The sequence below is a fragment of the Carcharodon carcharias genome, chromosome 12, assembly GCF_017639515.1.
Source record: "Carcharodon carcharias isolate sCarCar2 chromosome 12, sCarCar2.pri, whole genome shotgun sequence".
Lineage (NCBI taxonomy): Eukaryota > Metazoa > Chordata > Chondrichthyes > Lamniformes > Lamnidae > Carcharodon > Carcharodon carcharias.
Genome location: NC_054478.1, coordinates 19,499,983 through 19,520,669, shown reverse-complemented (window position 1 = coordinate 19,520,669; position 20,687 = coordinate 19,499,983). Strand labels below are relative to the sequence as shown.

Sequence of the window (20,687 nt, the reverse complement as noted above, 5' to 3'; positions counted from 1 at the left end):
CCCCCACCCCCGTGTCCCTGGCTCCGCCCCTATCCACGGCCCCGCCCACTGTCTGGACGCTCTCCTTGGCCCTACCCCTCGCCCTGGTCCCGCCCCCTGTTCCTGGCCCCTCCTTATCCCCTGGCCCTCCTTGTCTCTGGTCCCTCCCCTATCCCTGACCCCGCCTACTGTCCGTGGTTCCTCTCCTTGGCCCCTCCCCCTGTCCCTCCCATTTCCCCCCACCCCCCCACCCCCCTGCTGCGCTAAGATGGCGGACTGGGTGGATTCGTTATTTGACTCCCGCTCCTTCCCGTGCTGTGGGCTCCAGGAGTTTAGTGTGAGTTATTTCCCTCCCCCCGCTAACATTTGCATCTGCGAGCTGGCAGCCCAGGGACCGGGTGTTGAGGCCGCACGCCGGGCCCCGGCTCTCCGGCCTCGGAGTCGGGTGCGTCCGCTGTGCGGCGCCGAGCGCACAGCCGGCGGCCTAACTCGAAACTCCAGGCCGGGGATCGGGGGCCTGTGGGCTGGATCTAACCTGGGGCCGGGAGTCTTCGGCTGTCAACACGTACCGCCCACTTAGCATGAATAATTTTATAAAAATCAATAATTTTGGAGGTTTTTGTCTGCGATATTTGCCAGTTGGGCTGTTGTGTGAAATGTTAACGAAAGGCTGTTTGATTTGATCCAGCAGTTGAGGGGCAGGATTGGGAATTTAGCTGTTGGGAATGGAGGTCAATGGAGCAGGGTCTGGGTCTCATGGACAATATAAGCTTGGAGAGAGATTGAGGGATGTGAGCTGGTGACATGGGGGGGGGGGGGGGGGGGGGGTTGGTGGGGGGGTGTAGTTCAGGGCTCGAGCATAGAGTCTGGGGGGCAGGTTTGGCTTGGTGGGCGAGGAGAAGGAATAAACACAGCCGAACAAGCGGTCCTGATCTTGGTTGAGCTTTTCAATGTAGCAATGAGATCAGAAGGAGTAGATTGTTTGGGGAGTCTAGGACTATGAGGCATAGTCAAAAAATTAGAACCAGACCTTTCAGGAGTGTAGTTGGGAGCCACTTATTTGCACAAAAGGCAGTAGAAAATTGGAATTCTCTTCTGCAAATGACAATTGATGCTAGGTTAATTGTTAGTCTGAGATTGATATCTTATTAACTGAAGGTGTTAAGGGGTTTGGGGTAAAGGAGTTAGGTCATGGATCCAGGGTCTAAGTGATTTACTCCTGTTCCTAAGCTCCTATTAATTTGATGGAGGTGGCAGAGTGGGATTTAAGCAGTTGTTTGGCAGATAAAAAACAGGGATGATTCTGGAGTACTGGGCAGTTTTATCGGAAGAGTGAGACCTGATGGCCCACCAGTTAATCCAGCCGTGCACGAAACATGTTCAAATCGATGCACCTTGGGTTTGAACTGTGGATCGGTAGCATAGTAGTTACGTTATTGGACTAGTAATCCAAAAGCCTGGACAATCTGGGGACATGAGTTCAAATCCCATGGCAACTGGGGAATTTAAATTCAATGCATTAAATAAAACTGCAATAAAAAGCTAATATTAGTAATGGTGACCACAGAATATAAAACCCCATCAGATTTACTAATATCCTTACCTGGTCTGGCCTATATGTGACTGCAGAGCCACAGCAATGTGGTTGACTCTTAGCTGCCCTCTGAAATGGCCCAGCAAGCCATTGGATTATATTCAAGAAGGCAGCTTACCACCACATTTTCAAGGGTAAATAGAGATGGGTAAGGAATGCTGGTCTTGCCTTCGATGGCCACATTCTATGAATAAATTTAAAATAGAAGGCATTGAATGATAAAGATGGGGACTGTACCAAGGTAGAGAACTGGGTTGGGAGACATTGAAGTACCAAGGATCAGAGGGACCTTGGTGTGCATGTCCACCAGTCCCTTAAGGTAGTAGGACAGGTAGATAAGGTGGTTAAGAAGGCATATGGGATACTTGCCTTTATTAACCGAGGCATAGAATATAAGAACAGGGAGGTTATGCTGGAACTGTATAAAACGCTGGTTAGGCCTCAGCTAGAGTATTGCATGCAGTTCTGGAATCCGCATTATAGGAAGGATGTGATTGCACTAGAGAGAGTGCAGAGGAGATTTGCCAGGATGTTGCCTGGGCTGGAGAGTTTTAGTTATGAGGAGACATTGGATAGACTGCGGTTATTTTCCCTGGAGATTGAGGGGGTACATGATTGAGGTGTATAAAATTATGAGGAGCATAGATAGGGTATACAGGAAGGAACTTTTCCCCTTGGTGGAGGGATCAATAACCAGGGGGCATAGATTTAAGGTAATGGGCAGGAGGTTTAGAGGGGATGTGAGGAAGAAATTTTTCACCCAGAGGGTGGTGGAAATCTGGAACTCACTGCCTGAAAGGGTGGTAGAGGCAGAAACCCTCATAACATTTAATAAGTATTTGGATGTGCACGCGCTACCATGGCATACAAGGCTATGGGCTTAGAGCTGGAAAATGGGATTAGAATAGTTAGGTACTTGTTTGATAGGCGCAGACTCGATGGGCCAAAGGGCCTTTTTTCTGTGCTGTAGACCTCAATGATTATGAAGAATTTGCTGGCAACAAGGACGGGAAGGGAATTTGCTGGCAACAAGGAATAAAGGAAGGGAAGAAATGATTGAACGAGTCAACAGATGCAAAAGTACCTTGGTGAATGAACAGCCAAAGTCTAGGTAGTTGAACCTGCTTATTGTATTGCATTAATTTTAATGTGCATGTGTTTTAGTACTACTGTTCTGTATGATGTTGTGAGTGTAGTTACTGTCACGAGCATGTTGTGGAGTAATTTCATTTGAGAGTTCGAACTCCAATCTGACTAAGAAGTACTGCCTCAAACCACTCAGACTTGACACCTCATTGTGGTGTCAAAATAGGCCTAATGCGCGATTAGGAAGAGAGCTGTTAGATTTACTGCTGTTAGACTTCAATGAATTGAGGCAGGTCTTTTTGTATCTGTTAAGAAGGTCAACACTATTTGTTCTTTCACAAACATTCACAAATTTGCTGAGTAGGGAGTAGACTTTTGCCAAATTGTTTCTCCTGTTTTGGGCCATTAGCACAGTGTGACCCCAGACTCCGTCACCACTTATTGACCCAGGCTGAAGTTGAAATGTTTAGCAATGGAAAAAATAACATGTCACTTGCTACTCAGGAAGCCAAAGAAAAGTTTGCCAAGCGTGCAGACCTTGCAACCTGATGAAAATTTTATGAGGATAAAGATTCAGCCAAGTGTGGATCCACATATGTGAATTCATTGGCTTGCTTTATGGACCCAAGTACTTACTGGTCTATCACGAACCAATATGATAATGCCAATAAGGGAGAAGCAAGTGCGAAGTATAACTGATCAAATATTATGCTGGTTTGGAACATCTGAATAGATTTCTCCTAAATAGTGTTGTTAGGAGTTTTAAGATCAATCCAGAAATTTTTTTTTAAGGCCATCGAAGGCAAGGCCAGCATTCATTACCCATCTCTATTTACCCTTGAAAATGTGGTAAGCTGCCTTCTTGAATATAAATCATTTCAGAGGGTAGCTAAGGTTCAACCACATTGCTGTGGCTCTGCAGTCACATATAGGTCAGACCGGGTACCGACATTAGTTAAAAAAAAAGAGTGGCTTTATGAAGAGTAAATCGTATTTGACTAATTTGCTAGAGTTCTTTGAAGATGTGACAAGCAAAGTGGATAATGGGGATCCTGTAGATGTAGTATATCCGGACCTCCAGAAGGCCTGTGATAAGGTGCCGCACAAAAGATTAATACACAAGATAAGATCACATGGAGTTAGGAGTAATATATTAGCTTGGATTGGCTAACCAACAGAAAGCAGAGAGTCAAATAAATGGGTATTTTTCTGGTTGGCAAGCTGTAACTAGTGGGGTGCCACAGGGTTTGGTCCTTGGGCCCCAACTATTTACAATCTATATTAATGATTTGGATTCAGGGATAGAAGGTACTATAGCTAAATTTGCAGATGACACCAAAATAGGTGAGAAAGTAAGTTGCAATGAAGAAATAAGAAATTTACAAATGGATATGGACAGGTTAGGTGAATGGGCCAAAATTTGGCAGATGGAGTTTAACGTGGGTAAATGTGAGGTTATCCATTTTGGTTGGAAGAATAAAAAGGTGACTTATTTTTTTAAACGGAGAGAAACTTCAGAATGCTTCAGTGGAGAGGAATCTGGGTGTCCTCGTGCATAAATCGCTGAAAGCTAGCATGCAGGTACAGCAGGTAATAAGGAAGGCAAATGGAATTTTGGCATTTATTGCTAAAGGAATAGAGTATAAAAATAGGGAAGTGTTGTAATTGTACAAGGCATTGGTGAGACCACACCTGGAGTACTGTGCACAGTTTTGGTCCCCTTACTTGAGGAAGGATGTCGTTGCATTAGAAGTGGTTCAGAGGAGGTTCACTAGATTGATTCCAGAGATGCGGGGCTTGTCTTATGAGGAGAGATTGAGCAGTTTAGGCCTATACTCGCTCGAGTTTAGAAGGATGAGAGGAGATCTAATTGAGGTATATAAGACACTAAAGGGGATAGACAAAGTAGACGTGGAGCGGATGTTTCCCTTTTTGGAACATTCTAGAACGAGAGGCCATAGTTTTAGGCTAAGGGGTGGTAGATTTAAATTCGAGATGAGGAGGAATTACTTTTCGCAAAGAGTTGTGAATCTGTGGAATTCACTACCTCAGAGTGCAGTGGATGCCGGGACGCTGAATAAAATTAAGGAGGGGATAGACATTTTTAATTTGTAACAGGTTGAAAGATTAAGGGGAGAGGGCAGTAAGTTGGAGTTGAGGCCGAAATGAGATCAGCCATGATCGTGTTGAATGGCGGGGCAGGCTCGAGGGGCTGAATTGCGCACTCCAGCTCCTGGTTCTTAATGTTCAGCATCAGAGAATGAAGGGAGAGGATAGGAGGGATTTTCTTTTACCATTTTTAATACCCAGTCAGTAACAGTGATGGAAGTAGAATCCATAACTTCCATTAAAAATTATATGGATCGATATTTACATTGCAGAGAAAAAGGCCATTCAGCCCAACTAGTCCATGCTGGTGTTTATGCTGCACATATGCCTCCTCTCACTTTTCTTCATCTTACTCTGTCAATATATATCCTATTCTGTTCTGCCTTGCGTTCATACTTAGCTTCCCCTTAAATGATTATTGATAAAAATATTTTAATGACAGACCTACTCACTTAGTTTCATTCCTCGAATGGATAATGGAGGTCCAGCCCAGTTGTGATGGGCCAAATGGCTGTGTTGGAAAATTCATTATGGCAATCTAAATGGGCTAGATGCCTCTTTATGAAGGGCTCGTCTATATTTAGTTGTGGCTTTCACTATTGCCTGTCACCCTTCACCTGATAGAAGCTTCTAAGGACAGATCAGAGGTCTATTGTTACAGTTTGAAGGGTTGGTTAGATCCCATCCAGAGTCCTATGTCAAGTTCTAAACATCTAATATTGTTACTCCTGAGATTATGAGGAAGTCAGCTCCTGAGATGATTCCTAGCATCAGGAAAGTTAACTTATTGCAAAAGGTTACCGAAGTAGGGCTCACAATGTTTGCAGTAGGAGAGAATTTGAGGCTATCCCACTGAAGTTTTAAAATTATAAAGGAATTGACAAAGTTGATTCATGCAATTTTTTTTCACCATGGCAAAAGGCTGGAAAATCAGAGAGTGGCAATTACAAATGAGCAAGTTGTGAGCAAAGAGAGGTTTTCATAGAAATAAGCTGAGTAAGGTACCAAGGAAAATGACTGAAGTAGGCAGTATGCATGAGTTTTCAAGAGGCAGAGAGATTTGTTTCTGAAGAGACCAGGAGTTGAGGGGTTGAATGAAGTTAGTTGGTAAGGTTGAGATCAGTCAAAAGGACAAAATTGTCATTTGTATTTCTGAAAATTCTGAAGCTGAAAGCTAAAGTTGATTACCTGTTTCCGGGGCTGCTTGCCTTGCATACCACTTTATGACTCGGGTAAGCGGAACAGCAACCGTCCATGGCAATACCAGACTAGCAATCGAGTTGTGGCAAGTAGTGAGATTGAATTAAATAAATCTGATAATTTGCATCCTTGAACCAGGGAATCAGTGACCACGAAAGCTGCCAGGTCGTTAAAACCAAAGTTCAAAAAGTTAACCTTCCAAACCCGTGACCTTTACCATCTAGAAGAACAAGTGCAGCAGACAGATAGGAACACCAGCACCTGGAACGTCCTCTCTAAGCCACGCACCATCCTGACTTGGTAATGTAAATCCTGGAACTCCCTAACAGCATTGTGGGTGTATCTACACCACGTGCACTGCAGCGGTTCAAGAAGACAGTTCACCACCACCACCTCATGGGCAATTAGAGATGGGCTGCAAATGCTAGCCTTACCAGCAACACGCATCCCAGGAAAAAACTGATTTACTCTTGTCTTTTAATGAAGGCTGCAACCTCCACTTGTCACTCCAATCCTACTACTTAACTCATTGTTCAGGGATGGGCAACAAATAATTGTTTTCTGTACATGGAACACTTTCTAGCAAGCTTAGAAGATAATGCTTGCTGTCCAAAGCATTCTCCTGTTTTTCTTTGAAGAATTACTTCACTTTTTGTACAAAATACCTTCTTTTAGAAAACATCCTCCTTTTAGCTTCATGGAGCACTTTCCCATTCCCGTGTGGAGGCGATGGCTTGGAGGCATTGTCGCTGGACTAGAAATCCAGAGACCCAGGGTAATGCCGGTCTCGAATCCTGCCATGGCTGATGGTGCAATTTGAATCTGGAATTAAAAGTCTAATGATGACCATGAAACCTAATGTCCTTTAGGGAAGGAAATCTGCTGTCCTTACCTGGTCTGACCTACATGTGACTCCACAGCAGTGTGGTTGACTCTTAAAATGCCTTCTGAACTGGGGCAACTAGGGATGGGTAATGAATGCTGGCCAGCGAGACCCACATCGCATGAACGAATAAAATAAAAAATTCTGTCCTCAAACAGTGGGTTGCAGTGGGTCCCATGCACTTTAATGGGACCTGGTGATTTGAACTAAAGGGATTATCAAGCGTGACTTGAACGCGAGAGGCAGGCTGAACTCGAGTGGAAATAGCTGAAGCTAGATGCTGCTGCTTACTCAGCTAGCCTTAACTAGGATTTGAGATAAATAACCAGCTAAGTCGAGTACCTAAATGATGAGTAAATTTGAGAGAGAATAATTTACAGAGCACCTTGCATGATAGCGGGACGTCCCAAAACTCTGCAGCCATGAAGTACGATCACTGTTGCAATATAGGAAATGCAGCAGCCACTTTGCGCACAGCAAGCTCCCACAAACCATAATGAAATGATAACCAAATAATCTTTTTTCTTGATGTTGGTTGTGAGATTGAGCAGAACTCCCCTGCTATTTCCCTTCAAAGTAGTGTCTTGGAATCTTTTGCAATGTGGAGACTTTATGTTGCCTGTCTTGTTCAATCTGACTTACAGCTGCTGCACTTTGAAGCAACAAAGCATTATATGTGTCCCGTGCACGAGATTTTTAAAATATTAGTTGATAGGTCTGGGTTGCAACACTTATGACCTTGTCTGTTACTGCTGGACGCTGAATTGTTAACCAGGATACGATGGGAGAAAACTTCTGCGTATTATTTATGCTTTGGTGGACCAGCCAATCAACAGAGGAACAAAAAGTGGGTCAGAACTGGCTTTGTAATGATGTCGCCACCTTACATGTGATCTGAATTACTAGATTGTGTAACACATTATGGGCTGTGCCTGTAGAGTCAGCCTAAACGACTTTTTAAACCAATATCAGGAATCGAATGACATGTTTAATATCCGTTGGAGAGAACCATCATTCTTAGGCATTATCTGCAGGGCAGTAATTTGATCCACAAAGTTCAAAATCATTCCCATACACTGCTTATTTTTTTAATGACACATTGCCAGTGCAGTTTTCCAGTTCAGAGGCCATCATGGCAAATAAAGCCTGGTGTGCTGCATGTCTTGTGGGTTTATGCTGACTGACTGTGGCATAATCACTACAAGTGGAAGGGATAAGAACATCCAATCCATTGGATTACTTGAAAATAACAACATACTTGGTATGGTATGGGCACAGACCGGACATTTAAGATAACCATTGAAATAAATCTTTTCTCCTTTATATTTAACTTAGTAAGCCTCAACTGAATTCTCCTTTTAAAGCTCTTAATTAGCTATGGCAGATTAGAGCTAGTGGAGGGACCAAGAGAGCTGGTGGTGAAATAAATGAATAGTTTATCTGTTTTTGGTGTTGTCGATGGATAAACTTTGACCAGGACATCAGGAAAACTCCTATCCTTCAAAACAGTGCCATGGAACAGCTTTCTTCAAGGTCAACAGCGAGTGCCATCGCTGACTGCAAAATCCAGGCCAGTGTGTTTTTTCATCTCTTGTTCTTGACCTGTGTGTTGCCTGCAAATGGCACTCGCTTAGGAAGGGAGAGTGTGTGTTGTTAATTGCATTTAATGAATACTCTGCAGCATAATATTCAGGCTTCCCCCAATTCTGGCCTCCTGTGATCCCTGCTTTTCATTGCTCCACTATGGACAGCTTTGCCTTCAACTGCCTGACCTCTAGAATTCCCTCCCTAAACTTCCCATCTTCTCTACCTTGCTTTGTTCCTTTAAGACATTCCTTAAAACCTACCTCCATGACCAAGCTTTTGGTCACCTATCCCAATGTGACTGTGTGTGAAATTTTCTTTGATAATCACTCCTGTGAAGGGCCTTGGGATGTTTTTACTACTTTAAAAGTGCTACATAAATGTAAGTTGTTGTTGTAAGACTACCTGGCTACAACTATAGCGGTCTTTTGTGGAGTTTTGGTATCCCGAGGTTTATTGTGGAACTGAACAGTTTTAAGTCCTACTTTAAGATATAGGGATCAATAAGGATTCTTTCAGCTAACACTTGCTGTTATTTCTCTCTACAGCTTCTTCCTGGCCACAGCAAACTGACAGAGAGAGTGAAAAAGCGGCTCTACTACAGTCAAGATTTGGACTACAACATGGACGCTCTTTCCTGTCCTGTTACTGGTATGTGTGTATCATATTATTGATATGCAAGGCTTTGATTATTTCCTTGATAAATATACTTCTGATAGAAGTAATTCTAGTAATTTACTGAGTGTTCCAAAAACATGGGTTATAGGAAGATTTCCGGGTACTGGCAACTGCATAAGGGCCCTTGGACATATAAAGGAACCATAGAAATACAAATTTAACATATGCAGTTGTTTGAATGCTGTGGTTGCACCTTTAGTTTTCTGACCACAACTTTCTCTTGCTCTCAGGGCAAGGACTGTACAGGGCTGCAATTCAACACCCACGTTATCAGCCCGTTTTGGCCAAAAGCATGCACACTCAGTTTTAAACAAAAGTACCGACAGCCGGTGTTGTCAGTTTACATGTCCCAGTAACATCATCATGAATACTGTGGTGTAGATAATGCCTTGAGGTAAAGGCAAAATACTGCGAATGCTGGAAATCTGAAACAAAAACAAAAAATGCTGGAAAATCTCAGCAGGTCGAACAGCATCTTTGGAGAGAAAGACAGAGTTAACGTTTCCAGTCCGTATGACTCTTCAGAGCTAAAGGGAAGTAGAAATGTGGTGAAATATATACTGTTTAAGGGGCAGAACAGGTGAAGCTGAATAGAAGGCCAGCGATAGGTGGAGACAAAGGAGAAATTGCAAAAGATGTCATAAACAAGAGGTCAAAGGGTTATTAATAGTGGAGGTACTGCTAAAGGAGGTGCTAATGGCAGCATTAAGAATGGAAAGCAGAATGTGATAATGGCTGGACCAGGGTAAACCCTCTGGAAAGTGACAGATAGCCCTAGTGAGGGTGGGGTGGGGGGAGGGGACAATGGTGGGAAAAAAGATCAAAAATAGGTTAAAAGCTGGGAATTAAACAATGAATAACAATGGAAATAATTTTTAAAAAATAATAATGAAAATAAGTGGGAAAAAAATAAAAATGTAAAAAATAAAGTGAATATAGATAAAAAGGGATTATAAAAGGTTCGGGATGGAGGAGAAGGTTCATGGTCTGAAGTTGTTGAATTCAGTGTTAAGTCCGGAAGATGAGGTGCTGTTTCTCCAGTTTGTGTTGAGCTTCACTGTAACATTGCAGCAGGCCAGGGTCGGACATGTGGTCATGAGAGCAGGGTGGAGTGTTGAAATGGAAAGTGACAGGAAGGTCCGGGTCATGGCCCCAGCTTGCCATTTCAACACTCCATCCTGCTCTCATACCCATATGTCCGCCCCTGGCCTGCTGCAATGTTCCAGAGAAGCTCAACGCAAACTGGAGGAACAGCACCTCATCTTCTGACTAGGCACTTTACAGCCTTCCGGACTTAACACTGAATTCAACAACTTGAGACCATGAACTCTCCCCTCTATCCCCACCCCTTTTTGATCCCCCTTTTTTCTATATTCATTTTTATTTTTTTTCTCCACACCTCTTATTTTCATTATTATTATTTCGTAGACTTTTTTCCATTTTTATTCATTGTTTTATCCTCAGTTTTTAGCCTATTTTCGTTCTTTTTTCCCCCCATCGTCCCTTCCCCCCATCTCACCATCACTGGCGCGATCTGTCACGTGCCAGAGTGCTGGCCATGGTCCGGCCATTAACACATTCTGCTTTTCACTCTTAACCACTAGCACCTCCTTTAGCCAGTACCACCACTGTTAACAACCCTTTGGCTTTTTGCTTATGACATGTTTTGCAGTGTCACCTTTGCCTCCACCTACCGCTGGCCTTCTGTCCAGCTTCACCTGTTCCACCCCCCTTAAACAGTGTATATTTCACCACATTTCTACTTCCCTTTAGCTCTGAAGAAGAGTCATACAGACTTAAAACGTTAACTCTATCTTTCTTTCCACAGATGCTGTCAGACCTGCTGAGTTTTTCCAGCATTTTTTGTTGACGCTTTTAGGTGACATCCTGCACTATTTAATCGCAGTAATGTAGATGCAGCATTTTTACGTTTCCAGTGACCAGTTGTTGAGGTCACATTCAGCTTAAGGGTTGTGATAGTTGCTTCCAAACAGACTTGGCATTTGTTTCCCAAATCTGTACGTATCCATGTAGTCAAACTTTTAAAAAAGGATGGAACTTGCATTTAAAAGGGCCTCTCATTCTTCAGATATTCTCACGCACTTTATAGCCATTGAATTACTTTTGAAGTGCAGTTTCGCTATGCGGACAAGCACGGCAGCCGACCTGGGCACAGCAAGATGCCAGAGGCATCAATGAGACAATTGATAAATTAATCAGCTTTTGGTGGTGTTGCATAAGGCATGAACATTGGGCAAAGGACAGGGAGGATTATAGATTCCATAGGATCTTTCACTTCTGCCTGAACAAACAGGCATTGCATCTGTTTAGCATCTCTGGCATCATAGCCCCAGTTCTGCCCTCTAAAGTCCTGAAAAGGTGATTGTAATTATATATAAATTTGTACAACGTGAACTCATTACTAGCCACTAGTGAATGTTGCTTTATATTCAGAGCATACGCTAACGTAGGAAATGTGACAGGAATTGCACACTATGCAGAGACTTTTAATTTTTTTAAAAAAAATTCTTTCATGGGATGTGGTCATTGCTGACGAGGCCAGCATTTATTGCCCATCCCTAATTGCCCTTGAGAAGGTGGTGGTGAGCTGCCTTGAACCGTTGCAATCCATGTGGTGTAGGTACACCCACAGCGCTGTTAGGAAGGGAGTTCCAGGATTTTGATTCATCAACAGTAAAGGAACGGTGATATATTTCCAAGTCAGGATGATGTGTAGCTTGGAGAGGAATTTGCAGGTGGTGGTGTTCTCATGCATCTGTTGCCCTTGTCTAGATGGTAGCGGTTGGGTTTGGAAGTTGCTGTCGAAGGAGCTTTGGTGAGTTGCTGTAGTGCATCTTGAAGATGGTACACACTGCCATCAGTGATGGAGGGTAGTGGGTGGATTGCCAGTCAAGCGAGCTGCTTTATCCTGGATGATGTCGAGCTTCTTCAGTGTCGTTGGAACTGCACTCATCCAGACAAGTGGAAAGTATTCCATCCCACTCCTGATTTGTGCCATGCAAGAGGTGGACAATATAATATACATTATTGGTAATATGGAAAACATAAAGCAGAATTAGAAAAGTCCAGACACATTGTTTTTAAAGTTGACTGCCTTCTGGAAATAAGAGAAGGGTGTTTTTTTTAAAAATATGGAATTGCTATTGAAATTCCCAAATGCCTTGAAAAAACATTATTTTATTTGGAACTCCAAAGATGCTAAAGGATATTTAAAAAGAAAAAGTTCCAATTTGATGTTTACCCATTACAGCATGCAAATCCCCCAGGGCGTGTTGCAAAGGACATGAGACAGAGGGAGTGTTTAAATAGCTTGATAATTCAGTTTTCTTTTTTACTCATTCACAGCATGTGCTCATCACTGGAAAGGCCAGTATTTCTTAGCCATCCCTTGAGAAAGTATTGGTGAGCCATCGTCTTGAATACAACTGAGTGGCTTGCTAGGCTATTTCAGAGGGAAGTTGAGAGTCAACCACATAGCTGTTAATCTGGAGTCACATGTAGGCCAAGAGTTTCAAGTTAACCAAGTTTCAATTCAAGCTACAACCCTGACAACTACCCGACAATGTGGAAAATTGCCCAGGCAAGTCCTATACTCACAAAAATAGGACAAATCCAACCCGGTCAATTACCACCCCATTAGCCTACTCTCCATCATCACTAAAGTGATGGAAGGGATCATTAACAGTGCTATCAAGCGGCACCTGCTTAGCAATAACTTGATCACTGACACTCAATTTGAGTCCCAGTAGGGCCATTCAGCTCCTGACCTCATTACAGCCTTGGATCAAACATGGACAAAAGAGCTAAACTCCAGAGGTGAGGTGAGAGTGACTGCCCCCGATATCAAGGCAGCATTTGACTGCATCAAGCATCCCTAGCAAAACTGGAGTCAATGAGAATCAGCGGGAAAACTGTCTGCTAGCTGGAGTCCTACCTAGCACAAAGGAAGATGGTTTTGGTTTTTGGAGGACATTCATCTCAGCTCCAGGACATCACAACAGGAGTTTCTCAGGGTAGTATCCTTGGCCCAACCATCTTCAGCTGCTTGATCAATGACCTTCCTTCCATCATAAGGTCAGAAGTGGGAATGTTTGCTGATGATTGCACAATGTTCAGCACCATTCGCAACTCCTCAGATACTGAAGCAGTCCATGTCCAAATGCAGCAAGACCTGGACAATATCCAGGCTTGGGCTGACAAGTGGCAAGTAACATTTGCGCCACACAAGTGTCAGGCAATGACCATCTCCAACAAGAGAGAATCTAACTATCGCCACTTGATATTCAATACATTATCATTGCTGGATCCTGCACTATGAACATCCTGGGGTTACTATTGACCAGAAATTGAACAGAGCTAGCCATGTAAATACTGTGGCTATAAGAGCAGGTCAGAGGCTAGAAATCCTGTGGTGAGTAACTCACCACCTGACTCTTTAAATTCTGTCCACCATCTACAAGGCACAAGTTAGGAGTGTGATGGAATACTCTCCACTTGCCTGGTACAGCTCCAACAACATTCAAGAATTGACGCCATCCAGGACAAAGCAATCCGCTTGATTGGCATCCCATCCACAAACATTCATTCCCTCCACCACAGTGGCAGCAGTTTGTACCATCTACAAGATGCACTGCAGAACTCACCAAGGCTCCTTAGACAACACGTTCCAAACCCACAACCGCTACTGTCTAGCAGGGCAAGGGCAGCAGACACATGGGAACACCACTAGCTGGCAGTTCCCCTCCAAGCTACACACCATCCTGACTTGGAACTATAATCACTATTCCTTCACTGTCACTGGGCCAAAATCCTGGAACTCCCTCCCTAACAGCACTGTGGGTGTACCTACACCATGTGGAGTGCAGCGGATCAAGAAGGCAGCTCACCACCAACTACTCAATGGCAACTAGGGATGGGCAATAAATGCTGGCAAGTGTCGACTGCCAATTCAGTTGTGGAACAAGGCTTGTAAAATTCAGAGAGGTGGAAATCCCCTATCCAACAGGAGTTAAATCTTTGTACAATTTAATGACCTTTAAAGTACAGCAAGCTTCCCTCCTTAGAGGAGGTTAGTGAACCAGATGGTTTTTATGATAATCTGGTGGTTTCATGGTCACCATTACTAATACGAGCTTTTCAATTGCGATTTTATGCAATTGACTTTTAAATTCCCCCAACTGCTGTTGGTGAGATTTGAACTCAGTCTCCTGATCATTAGATTACTAGTTGAGCAACATAACTACTATGCCACCCTATCCTCGGCCATATTAGATGTTGGCGGATGCTACCAGGTAGTTTCTGGCACTTGTTAGCATCAGTCTTTTGGGAGTAGCACTGCTGGATCTGGAGAAGTCAAGTCACTTCTTAAACTTACCTGAAAGTACCAGCACCCCTGACAGAAGATAGAAACACTCCATTGGCAACTTTTTTTAAGGGATCATCTTGACCAGCGATCCTGGAGGCTTTCCATAGCCATTATTTGGAGCATGTCTTTACACAGCTGTAAACTATGAACTATTCAAAGAAGAAGAGGATGTTCTGACCAACATTCATTCCTCAGCCAAAGCCACCAGAAAAAACATTAGCTGAACATTCATTCATTTGCTGTTTGTGGATGTCATGTTTGCAGTGACAGCACCTCATAATTAATCTGTTAGTTGTAAAGAATTTTGGATATCCTCGAATGTTCACTAAATTAGTCCCTGGGATGATGGGGTTGCTCTATGATGAGAAGCTGAGTAAACTGAGCCTATATTCTCTGGAGTTTAGAAAATTCTGAAGGGGGTTTGATAAGGTAGACGCTGAGAGATTGTTTCCTCTGGTTGGGGAATCTAATACACAGGCACAGTCTCTGAATAAGGCACCAATCATTTAGGACTGAGAGGAGGAGAAATTACTTCACTCAGGGTTGTGAATCTTTGGGAATTCTCTACCTTAGGGGTTGTGGATGCTCCATCATTGAATATATTTAAGGACCCGATTAACAGATTTTTGATCTGTCAGGGAATTGAGGGATATGGGGAGCGGGCAGGAAAGTGGAGTTGAACCCAAGATCAGCCATGATTGGATTGAATGGTGGAACAGCCTCGATGAGCTGTGTGGTCAACTCCTGTTTCTTGTGTTCTTATATTCTTAAAAACACAAAACATGATGTATGTAAGCACGTTCTTCCTCCTTTGTGTTGTGTTGTATCATCTACTGTATCTCATTCTTTCCCAGCACGTGAGAATTATTCAACTCCCTCAGTCTTCCCTTCATCTTGCTATTTACAGTCTTAATTAATCTTGTCCTCTTCTCAATGCTTTCTCAATTGTTTGGTTATGTCCTGCTCAATAGGCTTTGGGTTTTCAGTAAAACAAGACAATTCTAAAACTACAATCCTGCATTCGGTATTTATTTTAATAATTAATGGTGGCAATTGTGCTTTCCACTTGGCTGATCTAGTTCCCAGTGCTTCTCTGGTTAAATTAGTAAGTACTTAGCAATGCGTGGATTTATTGAGGACAGGCAAGTGATATTTGACAAATGTGGAGTTTTTTGAATAAGTGGCTGACTGGATAGTTAGAGCTTGCAATATATGTGTATAAATGGATTTTCAGAAGATATGTGAAGATGCTTGTTGGAAATAGAAATGCTTCCTAAATTCCACTCCAAGTCACACATTCTTGACCTGTAAATATATCACCATTCTTCACTGTTACTGGGTCAAAATGCTGGAACTTCCTACCTAACAGCACTGCAGGAGTGCTTTCACCACAGACTGCAGCGGTTCAAGGAGACTCACCACCGCCATCTCAAAGGCAATTAGGGATAGACAATAAATGCTGCTGTTGCCAGTGACATCTACATCCCATCAATATTGGAAAACATATCAGGGGCATGGTATTAAAGGAACTATAGCTATTTATGGATGGCCCAAAAAGTTGGTTGATGCGCAGGCAAATTGAGGTAAATAAATGGGTTACTTTTGCTGAACAAGGGATCAAAGTTGCATTCTTGGAGACCAGTACTGGGTCCACTTTTGTTCTCTCTCCATCTGGACTGAGTATAGGGAACATAATCTCAAAATTTGCCAATGACACAAAAATAGGTTAATGGAATAGGCAGACGGTCGCGGATGCAATTTAATGTGGAAGAGCATGAGGGAACACATTTTTGGAGTAAAACCAAGGAAACGTGTGTTGGCTTCGGAGGGAGTGCAGTGTGGATTTGCTGGAGTTTTGCCTGTACTCTACCTACAAGAAGAGATTGCACAAAAAGTACAAAAGTAAGGAAGTTATGTTGAAGCAGTTTGGCCTCAACTGGAATATTATGTCCAATTCTGGGCACCACACTTTAGGAAGGATGTGAAGGCATTGGAGAGGGTGCAGAAATGATTCACGAGAATGGTTCCAGGGATGAGAGACTTCAATTACGTAGAGAGGTTGGAGAAGCTGGGATTCTTCTTAGAGGAGAAGATTGAGAAGAGATTTGATAGAGTTGTTGAAAATCATCAAGGGAGAGAAATGACTGTTAAGTAGTGGGTAAGGTTGGGTACGTATTTACTACTTTTATCGCTTTCAGTTTAAGGCCTTTTTGTGGTTTATAGTTTGTATGTTTGTAGTAATGAGGATCAGGAAAGAAGGGCCCTAGAGTAATTGATTTTAAAGGTTTAATTTAAAGGGATAAGTCATGGCAGGAAAGCTCAAAGCTGTGGTGTGCTCCGCGTGCTCCATTTGGGAAGCCGAGAACATTTCCAGTGTCCGGGACCAGCGGGTGTGCAGGAAGTGTGTCCAGCTGCAGCTCCTGGAAGCTCAGGCTTCAGAGCTGGAACGGCGGCTGGGGACACTGTGGAGCATCCACGAGTCTGAGAACATCGTGGATAGCACGTTTAAAGAGGTGATCACACCACAGCTGAAGGGACTTGAGGAAGGAAGGGAATGGGTGACCACCAGGCAGTCCAAGAGAAACAGGCAGGTAGTTCAGGAGTCCCCTGGGGTCCCACTCACAAATCGGTATTCCATTTTGGAGGCTGATGAGGGCGCTGATTCCTCTAGGGAGTGCATACTGAGGCAAGCTTCTGGCACTACAAGCAGCCTGTCTGTACAGGAAGGGAGGAAGAGCAATAGTAATAGGGGATTCTATAGTCAGGGGAACAGATAGGCGCAACTGTGGCCATCAATGTGACTCCAGGATGGTGTGTTGCCTCCCTAGTGCCAGGGTCCGGGATGTCACTGAATGGCTGCAGGGCATCCTGAAGGGGGTGGGTGATAAGGCAGAGGTCATGGTACATGTTGGTACCAATGACATAGGTAGAAAGAGTGATGAGGTCTTGCATCAAGAATTCAGGGAGTTAGGCAGTAGACTGAAAAGCAGGACCTCTTGGGTTGTAATCTCTGGATTACTCCCAGTGCCACGTGGTAGTGAGCACAGAGGTAGGAGAATAGCTTAAGAATTGGTGCAGGAGGGAGGGTTTTAGATCCCTGGATCACTGGGACCGTTTCTGGGGAACGTGGGACCTGTACAAGCGGGACAGTCCACAGTGGAACCAGAGCAGCATAAACATCCTTGCAGTTAGGTTTGCTAGTGCTGTTGGGAGGAGTTTAAACTAATTTGGCAGGGGGAGGGGACACAGAATGTTAGCAGAATAGGGACACATCATAATACAGTAAAACAATCAAGCCAGAAGGAGAAGCAAGCAGGAGTGTAGAGGAGGCTGAGGATGGCAGCGAGGACCAGAACGATGATAAAGTCCTCTACTTTAATGCCAGGAGTATTACAGGTAAAACAGACGAGTTAAGGGTGAGGATTGACACGTGGAATTGTGATATAGTAGCCATCACTGAGACGTGGTTGAGGGAGGGGCAGGATTGGCAGCTCAACATTCCGGGACATAGAATCTTCAGGCGAGACAGGAGAGGGGGTAAAAGAGGAAGAGGCATTGCATTGTTAGTTAAGGAGTCAGTTACTGCAGGAAGGCGAGATGATATCTTGGAGGGAGCATCGAATTAAGCTTTGTGGGTAGAGCTTAGGAATAAAAAAGGGGCAGCCACATTGTTAGGTGTTTATTATAGAACCCCAGATAGTGGGAAATTGAGAAGCAAATGTGTGCACAATTTGCAGAGGTGTGTAAAAACAATAAAATAGGGTAATTATATTAGGTGATTTCAACTTTCCCATCATTAATTGGGATAGGCATAGTGTTAAGGGCTTGGATGGAGTGGATTTCTTGAAATGTGTACAGGAGAACTTTTTAGGTCAATATGTAGAGGGTCCAACAAGGGAAGGCACAGTGCTGGACTTAATTCTGGGGAATGAAGCCGGACAAGTGGCTGAGGTGGTGGGGGAGCATTTTAGTGATAGCGATCACAACATGGTACAGTTTAAGCTTGCTTTGGACAAAGAAGTAGACAAGTTGCAAAAAAAAATGTTTTCGATTGGGGGAGAGCGGATTTTAGTATAATAAGGCAGGATCTGGCCAAGGTAGACTGGGAAAGCTACTTGTGGGAAAATCTACAGAGGAACAGTGGGGGGGCGTTCAAAATGGAAATGGGGAGGCTACAGGCTCAGCATGTTCCTCTAGGTTGATAGGACGGAGAACAAGCCCAGTGAATCATGGATGACCAGAGATATTCAGGATACGATGAGAAGGAAAAGAGAGGCTTTTAGCAGGTATAAGGGGAGCAAATCAGCGGAGGCATTACTGGAGTACAGAAATTGCAGGGTGGAGCTTAAGAATACAATCAGGAGAGCAAAGAGGGGATATGAGAAAGCTCTAGCTGGTAAAAATATTCTATAAGTATAGCAATGGAAAGAGGATAACCAGAGAAAGAGTAGAGCCCATTAGGGACCAAGGGAGCAATCTATGGGTGGAGCCAGAGGACATCGGTAGAGTGTTGAACGAATACTTCACATCCGTCTTCACGCGGAGAGAGACTGCGAGGTTCTTGAGCAAATTGATATAGGGAGTGACAAAGTATTAGAGGTGTTGGCAGGCTTAAAAGTGGACAAATCTCCCGGTCTGGATGATTTGTGTCCCAGACTGCTGAGGGAGGCAAGGGAGGAGATCGCTGGGGCTCTGACCCAAATTTTTAATTCCTCACTGGCCACGGGGGAGGTGCCAGAGGACTGGAGAACAGCTAATGTGGTTCCGCTATTTAAGAAGGGTTGTAGATAAGCCAGGGAACTACAGACCAGTGAGTCTCACGTCGGTGGTAGGGAAACTATTGGAGAAAATTCTGAAGGAGAGAATTTATCTCCACTTGGAGAGGCAAGGTTTGATCAGGGATAGTCAGCATGGCTTTGTCAGAGGGAGGTCATGCCTGACAAGTTTGAATTTTTTGAGGAGGTGACCAGGTGTGTAGATGAGGGTAGTGCAATTGTTGTAGTTTATATGGATTTCAGCAAACTCTTTGACAAGGTCCCACATGGGAGACTAATAAAAAAGGCAAAGGCACATGGGATAGAGGGTAATTTGATAAGGTGGATTCAAAATTGTCTTAGTTATAGGAGAGAGAGGGTGATGACAGAAGGATGCTTTAGTGAATGGAAGCCAGTGTCCAGTGGTGTACCACAGGGATCTGTGCTGTGTCCCCTATTATTCGTCATTTATATAAACAACATAGATAACTATGTGTGGGGTAGGATTAGTAAGTTTGTGGATGACACAAAGATTGGACGGGTGGTTAACAGTGAGGTTGAGTGTCTTGGGCTACAGGAAGATATAGACAAGATGGCCAAATGGGCAGATTAGTGGCAGATAGAATTTAACCCTGAAAAGTGTGAGGTGATACACTTTGGAAGGAGTAATTTGACAAAGAAGTATTCAATTAACGGCATGACACTAGGAAATTCTGAGGAACAAAGGGACCTTGGCATATGCGTCCATAGATCTCTGAAGGTGGAAGGGCATGTGAGTGGGTTGGTGAAAAAGGCATATGGGACACTTGCCTTTATCAATCAAGGCATAGATTACAAAAGTAGGGAGGTCATGTTGGAGTTGTACAGAACCTTGGTGAGGCCACAGCTGGAGTAGTGTGTGCAGTTCTGGTCACCACATTTTAGGAAGGATGTGATTGCACTGGAGGGGGTGCAGAGGAGATTCACCAGGATGTTGCCTGGGATGAAACATTCACTAAGTTATGAAGAGAGGTTGGACAGACTTGGGTTGTTTTCATTGGAGCAGAGAAGACTGAGGGATGACCTGATCGAGGTGTACAAGATTATGAGGGGCATGGACAGAGTGGATAGGGAGCAGCTGTTCCCCTCAGTTGAAGGGTCAGTCACGAGGGGACACAATTTCAAGGTGAGGGGCAGGAGGTTTAGGGGGGATGTGAGGAAAATCCTTTTTACCCAGAGGGTGGTGACAGTCTGGAATGCGCTGTCTGGGATGGTGGTGGAGGTGGGTTGCCTCACAGCTTTTAAAAAGTACCTGGATGAGCACTTGGCACATCATAACATTCAAGGCTCTGGGCCAAGTGCTGGTAAATGGGATTAGGTAGGTAGGTCAGATGTTTCTCATGTGTCGATACAGGCTCGATGGGCCGAAGGGCCTCTTCTGCACTGTATGATTCT

The 20,687-nt window shown here is 43.9% G+C and overlaps 1 protein-coding gene across 3 annotated transcripts in view; it reads left to right on the top strand.

Annotated features, from left to right (window-relative positions):
• The first annotated feature begins 228 nt into the window (after window positions 1–228).
• Window positions 229–20,687, top strand: part of cnppd1 (cyclin Pas1/PHO80 domain containing 1) — a 40,198-nt gene continuing 19,739 nt past the window's right edge. The window contains exons 1-2 of one of the 3 annotated variants that reach the window (XM_041200952.1): window positions 229–316; window positions 8,984–9,086. In XM_041200952.1, the coding sequence (XP_041056886.1) occupies window positions 248–316; window positions 8,984–9,086 (172 nt within the window). In that variant the 5' untranslated portion in view covers window positions 229–247. Of the gene's footprint in view, window positions 317–2,449; window positions 2,685–7,967; window positions 8,422–8,983; window positions 9,087–20,687 lie in introns of those variants that run through there. The other 2 variants (XM_041200955.1, XM_041200954.1) reach the window with 2 other exon arrangements.